Below are 7,413 nucleotides of genomic sequence, written 5' to 3' on the forward strand. Positions count from 1 at the left end.
CTAAATCAATTCCTGACAATGTTTGTGATGAAATTTATTTAGTGGAAATTAAGGAGCAACTGGCTTTAGCCTGGGATGGCTCCTTTAATCCTAAGTTTAAGGATTTTATGGCCTCTTATTATTCCCATTTGGTGGAGGTGACTTGGCATAAATTTGTTTGGCATAAGAATTATTCTCTTAGATATTCTATTTTCACTTGGATGTCAGTTGAAGGTTGTTGATTTGCTGATAAGAAGATCAATCCAAATGAGGCCAGAATGCTGCCTATGTCACAATGCTCTTCATACCAGCAGAGAGCTCACACAGCTTAGCCCATAAAATTTTTCTATCTTCATAAAGATTAGCAGCATAAATCACTGAAATAAAACAAGGCGGGCTCGAACCCGAGTTGAACAAACCATGAATAAGTTGATCAGAAGAGAAGATCGGGGTAAAAGAAACCAAGGAAGAGTCCCATTTCACCCATATCCTACCAGGTGTCGAGCAGTGGAAGTTGTCACAACACATCTCATTCTCGAACAAAACATGAGAGCGCGCGAACCAAGCGTCATTAGAGTTGTTGGGATGAATTTTGGCTTCAAGTAAACAGAGGAATTTAAGGTTAAACGCAGAAATAAGGTCTTTGCACATCTTGGTCTTGGAGGGATGGGAAAACCCCCGAACGTTCCAAGCAGCAATATGGGGTAAGGACATGATTATCTGTTGGATTTGGCCTTTTTGGCCGTTTTGCCTTTTGGTTTTTTGGCAGGGGAAGGATTTTTGGAAGTGGTGGCTTTTGTTGAGGAAGGAGAAGCTTTGGGGCTAGTAGAGGGAGGAGGCGGATTAGAAGGAAGAGAGGAGAGGGAACCCTCCTCCTCAATATTATCATCCTCCTCTAAAACCTGATCTCCAGCAAGCAAAGAAGCGAAGCTGTTAGCTATTAAAACTTGAGGTGGAATGAGGGATTTAGGAATGCCAGGACTAGAAGAGATGTTCCCAACTAGCTGCTGATCGGAAGAGGAAGATTCTTCATTGGGTAAGTTGAGATTAGGCAGGGTCGTGGCGTTAACAACAACAGATAAAACATTATTGTCGGGAATATTATTGGAAGGCAGAGGAACAGAAGGAATGGAATCGGATATTAGAGGAACTTCTTGAGGGGGAAGAGAGGGAGGAAGAGAAGGAGGAACGACAGGAGCAGACCCCGTAAGTTGAGAGTTAGACCTCCCTGTAGGTTTTCTGCTATTACTCCTGCCGCGGAAAGGGGGCCGAGGAGGAATAGCAGGTTTTGGTGTAGGATTGGAAGGGCAAAGAGCAAAAGGGTGAATAAGAGAACCACAACCCTCACACCTGGTAGGCTTCCAATCATAAACAACTTTGAGGTTAAAATCTTCCCCATCTATATCCATGGGAATTTCATCAGGAAGCTCAGAATTTCTATCAATTTGGACACAGATTCTAGCAAAAGTAAGTCGCGTTCTCTTAGCAGTAAGCGAATCGACGTAGAGAGGAACTCCAATATAACTAGCAATTTTGGAAATACCTGTCGGTGTCCAAAGAGCCAGGGGAAGATCAAGAACCTTAATCCAAAGAGGTAAAGTGCCAGACTCGTCCCTCTTCGGCTTGAACTTAGGAGACCATTGTTGCAAGATGAAAGGTTTTCCAAGCAGAAACCATGGGCCACCAGTGCGAACCAAGTCGAAATCTTCCGCAGAAGTAAATTTGATGAGAAAAAAATCATCTGCCAGAGAAAGTAGGGAGAAAGAGCCTTTGAGCTTCCAGGCTTTGTTCATAGCAGCCAGTAGTCGTTCGTAGTAAGGGCGCTGTCCAATGGAGTATCCAACCAAGGACAAGTTCCAGAAGGATTTACCTTCAGAGAGATCATCAGTCTTGAAGGAAAGCTTTTTAGCAGGGGAAACAAAGGACATCGGGAACTCATCAGAATAGGACGGAGAGGCAGAGAGGTTGCTAGCATACGTAACAGGAGGTAGAGAAAGAGGTATGGCACCCAGAATCGAGGAGCCCGGAAGTGGAGGGAATCCAGAAGGATCAGTAGCCATTCCGGCCAAGCGGCCGGAAAAAGCAAGACGAAAGCAAAGCCACCAGGAAGCAAAACCCTAGCAGACGAAAACCCTGCTTTTTTTCCACAACAGCTCAGAGAAGAACTACTCACCAACCAAACACAAATCGTAAATGGAACGTGAAAGCATTCACAAATCACAACAAAAAAGAATCTTCGGGAGTGAACACGGGTCACAACTTATCCACGTGGCATCAAAATAACATGGCATTGCCGACCAGTAGTAATGTCTTGTATATTAACAGCTAATGTTACGTTCGCATTCATATACCACTTCACTAATTGCATGATTAGTTGAGTGATATTTAGGATCTCAGACTCAACAAATTAAAAAAATAAATTAAATTGTCACACCCTCAGTTTCCATTTGTAATAATTATAGTTTTTTATAAAAGCGACTGTAAAGCTATTATGATGAAAGTAACTTTTTTTACAGCTGATGTAGAAAGCAACTTTTTAGACTTCATTTTGGACGGCTTTCATTAGGTTTCATATGAGACGAAAAAAAGCCGTCCCAAACAAAGACTTATTTCTTCTTAAAATAATTTTTTAGTATAAAAATTTATATTTTGAATAAAGGATAAAAATAGTAATTTTTATTATGAAAAGGGGCTTATGCATGGGCAAATATTAAAGTTCAACAATCATGCTAATGATATATGATAATTTTAAAATTTTTAATGATGAATGCTTGCATTAATACTGGATTATAAACATGGGCGGATCCCCATTGCCTTGAGGGGGAGCATTCGCCCCCCCCCCTCTAAAAAAAAATTTTTTTTTTAGAGATGATAGTTTGGAATATTTTGGGTATTTTGCCCCTTCTCAAAAAAAAAAATTTTTTTGATCAATCCTAAGCATCTTTGCCCATCCCCCACAAAAAAATTTTTTTGCCCACCCTGAAAAAAAAAGCTGGATCCGCCCCTGATTATAATACTAATGGATGCATGTGACAATAAAATAGAAGCACCAATTCAATTATTCTTTTGAGTAAGTGAACAATTTTAGTTGTTTTTTGTTATATAATATAAAAAGATAAGATGAACACTAAACCCTGAATTTGGAATCATTTGTTAAAAGTTTTATCAATGAAAAATCTCAAAATCAAGCAGCTAAAAGTAAATAGATAGTGAACGAATAATAAGCTTTATTGCAGATATACCACTCAATAGAACTATCATAACTCATAAGCACAAGAACCAATTCAGATTATCATAGAAAACACACAGATAATCTACGATGTACATATATTTATGATCGATATAAAACAAGTCGATGATTGATAAAATCTATCAAGCTTAATATTAATATCCACTGAATCACACATTCCAGTATAAATAAATCATCAAACACAAAAGTCACACCCCAAATGCTCTCACAAACATAATAAGCTATTGAGCTTGAGTAAATAAACTAAAGAGTAATGGACACAAAGGCTTTCTTCATGGTTTGACATATAAGCTTATCATTCGCATAGGATTCCACTAAATTCCTCTTTATGGTGGACTAACACCAACTAGATCAATAATAGATTAAAATATATAATATAAAATAAGTTGCAACCTTTTTTAGATAGAATGAGGGAAAGATCACCATAAGGAAACTTCAAAGAGATTTCACTTAAACTTTAAAAATATATAATTTTATTTATCTAAACAACTAAATAAATTTCGTGAAATAGGGATTAAAATCATATTTTTGTAATATAATAACAAAATTACACATTCAATCATATTTAATATTTAATTAATATAATTAGATAAATATTTAATTAATATAATTAATGATAATTAATCTAATTAGATAAAATATGTAATTAAGTATGATTGGCAAATATTTAATGAATATAATATGCATTCAAGCCTCTTATAAATTTATTAAAATGTTAAGTGATCAAAATCATAATTATGAGAAAAACAAGAATAAAATCATGAATAATATAATAGAAATTTATATATAAATAAATTGATAATTAAAAAAAAACAAATAAAAAATAAGCCGTTTCAATTTCTGCCAGGGAGTCTATTGCCAACAAATTTGACTGTGATTTATGATTAGCTGCTACCATATTTCAAAAATAAATAATTGATGCTGACATAGCTAGTGATGTTTACAAACTTTGTAGACTATTTGTAAGTGATAATATCATCTATTATTTTTCTCCTTTTATGTCCTGTTAAGAGTCAAAATCTTATTCAAATCTAATACAAAATTACAATCAAATAATTACAAACATTCAAAAACATTGCATTATTGAAGCTCCAACTTAATGTAAGAATAGAATAAAAAAAATAGATTAATGTAAGAATAAGTTCTCAATCTAATTTAAATCATATCAATAATTTGTACATGATTTTTTATGTGTGAAATTTGATTGTGTTGATCAATTGGGTTGTTTTGTTGTCTCGTACCTCAAAGTTTATCGTGTATACCGTGCGGGTGTGGGGGGTTTACCCACGTACTGCTTGCACCCAAATTTTTTTTCATACAACACCCTGTTGTGTATCCGAGCGCCCCAACACTGAACGACAAGAGCAATGCACCACAGCGATCGATATATGACGCTGCAGCGGGTCAAGACAAAGACTGAGCCTCATAGCTAGCCAGTGGCAGAACCACTTGGTTCCTAGGGGGGGCAATTGCCCCCCTCTAAAAAAAAAATTATAAGAGTAAAAAAAAAAATTATATGAGAGTAAAAAAAAATTTTTGCCCCTCCTAAAAGTTTTTTTTGCCCCCCCCCCTAAAAAATTTTTTTGTTATAACTTGTCCTAAAATATCTATATATTTCTTCACATTTAGTTTTAATATTCTCTTTGATGCTTTTCATGATAGTTTAATTACAATTTTATTTTCTTTATTTTTCTTGTTTATTTTTTTTGCAACATATAGACATATAATATAATTTTTTAAATATTTAATTATTTTTATGTTGTATTTGCTTCCCCCCCTCAAAATTGAACCTGGTTCCGCCCCTGTAGCGAGCGCTGAGTGTTGAGCTGTGAATCATAGTCAAAAAGAGACTTAGCGTTATGAGATGGATTGAACTGCTATTTCTCTTATTTTTCTCAAGGGTTGCATCTTTTGAGGGTTATAACTTACTTTCTCTTGTATTTTTTGAGTATAAAAACATTGAAAATGGGGCATGTGAGAAGAGAAGGAGAGGTTGAGAGAGAAGAGACATTGCACTTATTTCTCATAATTTTCATAATGGATTTTATGGTGTGGTGTGCTCCATAGTTTTTTTTTTTTTTCTCTATTTTGAATTTTTCCATGTTAAATCCTACTGTCATTTACTTTTCCGCTGTGTTTACTTTCTTGCTTGTTTAGTCATTATGATGTTTATGAGAGCTTCCTTCAAGAATGTGATGAGGAAGAAGATAGGACCGAGACAGGGAGAAGAAGAAGAAACAGAATTGTATTATTCATATCAAGTTTGTATTACACTGTGCATATATATATATGTGTTCGAATGGCATATAAAGTAAATGTTACAATGTCAGTTGGCTTAGTAATGCTAATATCCTCCCGCAAATTAAGCATTCGACGGTCGAATGTTTAATTTGGTTCTTAGTTCGTTGAAGCGAGTGAAGGAAAAAGGTTTAGTCAGAATGTCGGCGATTTGATCATTGGAGGAAATGTGACTGAGCCGAACGGTATTGGAGTTGATGTGTTGACGTATGAAGTGATAGTCGATCTCAATGTGTTTCGTCCTTGCGTGAAACACAGGGTTCTTAGCTATGGCGATTGCCGAGGTGTTATCGCAATGAATTATGGTCGGATTTGGTTGCGGTATCTGAAGTTCTTCGGCAAGTCTGCGAAGCCAGATCACATCAGAAAGGGCGGAGGACAAGGATCGGTATTCCGCTTCAGTTGAGCATTTGGCCACGGTTGCTTGCTTCTTAACCGTCCAAGAGATGAGATTTGGACCTAAGAATGTGCAAAAGCCTGAGATCGACTTCCTGTCTGATGCGTCCGATGCCCAGTCGGCGTCAGTGTAGGCGCGCAACTCTAGAGGTCCGGTAGTAATGGGAAACCCGTAAGTGATTGTGCCTTTGACATAATGTAATATACGTTTGAGGGTCTTGAAGTCTTGATCCGTCGGATTCTGCATATGCTGACATACTGTGTTGGTGGCGAATGCGATGTCGGGTCTCGTAATGGAGAGGTATTGTAAGGACCCGGCTAGCTTGCGGTAGAGTGTTGGGTCATGAAATGGAGCCGTTGATGTTTGTGCAGTCTTGGAGTTGGTTGCGAGCGGTGTGGGAGCCGGCTTACAGTCGGCATAGCCTGCATCATGAAGGATTTTCGAAGCATAGTGTTCTTGAGTGAGAAAATAGCCAGTTGAGGATCGAATTACCTGGATTCCCAAGAAGAGAGAGATCTGTCCCAACTTTTTGAGCGCGAATTGTTCTTGAAGTTGACCGAGAATGTGGTTGATCGTGAAACAATCGTTGCCTGTGACAAGGAAATCGTCAACGTAAATGAGAAAGTAAATCTGAATATGGTTTTTATGAAAAATTAGAAGAGAGGGATCGGAACGACTGAACCCGAATCCTTGAAGTTGGAGAAACGTTGTGAGCTTGTTGAACCATTGACGAGGTGCTTGCTTGAGACCGTAGAGGGATTTGTGGAGTTTGCAAACTGAATCGGGTTGCTGTGGGTCGACAAAGCCAGGAGGTTGACGCATGTATATGTCTTCGTGTAGGTCGCCGTGAAGAAATGCGTTGGAGACGTCGAGCTGATGGATTTACCAGTTGCAATGGAGGGCGATGGCGAGTAGCATGCGGATGGTCGGCATTTTGGCTACCGGACTAAATGTCTCCGTGTAGTTAATCCCGAATTGCTGGTTGTAGCCGAGGGCCACTAAGCGAGCTTTGTACCGATCAATCTCTCCGTTTGGTAGTAATTTCGTTTTGAAGGTCCATTTGCAGCCAAGTATGGGCTTGTTGGACGGTTTGGGAACTAAGGACCAGGTTTGCTGTTTGTTGAGAGCCGAGATTTCGGCCTGCATGGCAGACCGCCAGTGATCAATTTTAGAGGCCTGGTTGTAAGTGTTCGGTGTGGTTGTGGTGGTAGGTTGAGTGAGAAGATTTAGAATTTGTTTGGGTTTGGTGATACCGGCTTTGAGCCTAGTTTGCATATGGTGAGTGGGTTTGAGAGGTTGTGGGAGGTTATGATCACGAGTGGTTGTGATAGGTGTTTGTGCAGAGGAGTGATGAGCCGGTGAGACGAGTATAGAGGGATCATTACTTTGATTCAGGGATGCGCGAGCTGGGATGTAGTCTGGCTGAGATGTGGTTTTGGGTAAGGTAGTTACAGGTGGGAAGAGAAGTGGAGTAGTGATAGGAATGTGT

The 7,413-nt window shown here is 38.4% G+C and overlaps 2 protein-coding genes across 2 annotated transcripts; both read right to left on the reverse strand.

Moving 5' to 3' along the window:
• Positions 1 to 695: 695 nt before the first annotated feature.
• LOC110097546 lies at positions 696 to 2,039 on the reverse strand. The gene has a single exon (XM_020823982.1). It carries the CDS (start codon positions 2,037 to 2,039, stop codon positions 696 to 698), a length of 1,344 nt encoding a protein of 447 aa, XP_020679641.1.
• A 3,552-nt stretch (positions 2,040 to 5,591) lies between these two features.
• Positions 5,592 to 6,746, reverse strand: LOC110097547 (uncharacterized mitochondrial protein AtMg00810-like). Its single transcript, XM_020823983.2, has one exon. The coding sequence runs from the start codon at positions 6,744 to 6,746 to the stop codon at positions 5,592 to 5,594; it is 1,155 nt and encodes a 384-aa protein (XP_020679642.2).
• Positions 6,747 to 7,413: the final 667 nt, after the last annotated feature.

Source organism: Dendrobium catenatum, unplaced genomic scaffold (genome assembly GCF_001605985.2).
Source record: "Dendrobium catenatum unplaced genomic scaffold, ASM160598v2 fragScaff_scaffold_390, whole genome shotgun sequence".
NCBI lineage: Eukaryota > Viridiplantae > Streptophyta > Magnoliopsida > Asparagales > Orchidaceae > Dendrobium > Dendrobium catenatum.

Coding starts and splice junctions, on each gene's coding strand:
- LOC110097547 (XM_020823983.2), bottom strand. CDS start 6,746: ATGCGTCAACCTCCTGGCTTTGTCGACCCACAGCAACCCGATTCAGTT.
- LOC110097546 (XM_020823982.1), bottom strand. CDS start 2,039: ATGGCTACTGATCCTTCTGGATTCCCTCCACTTCCGGGCTCCTCGATT.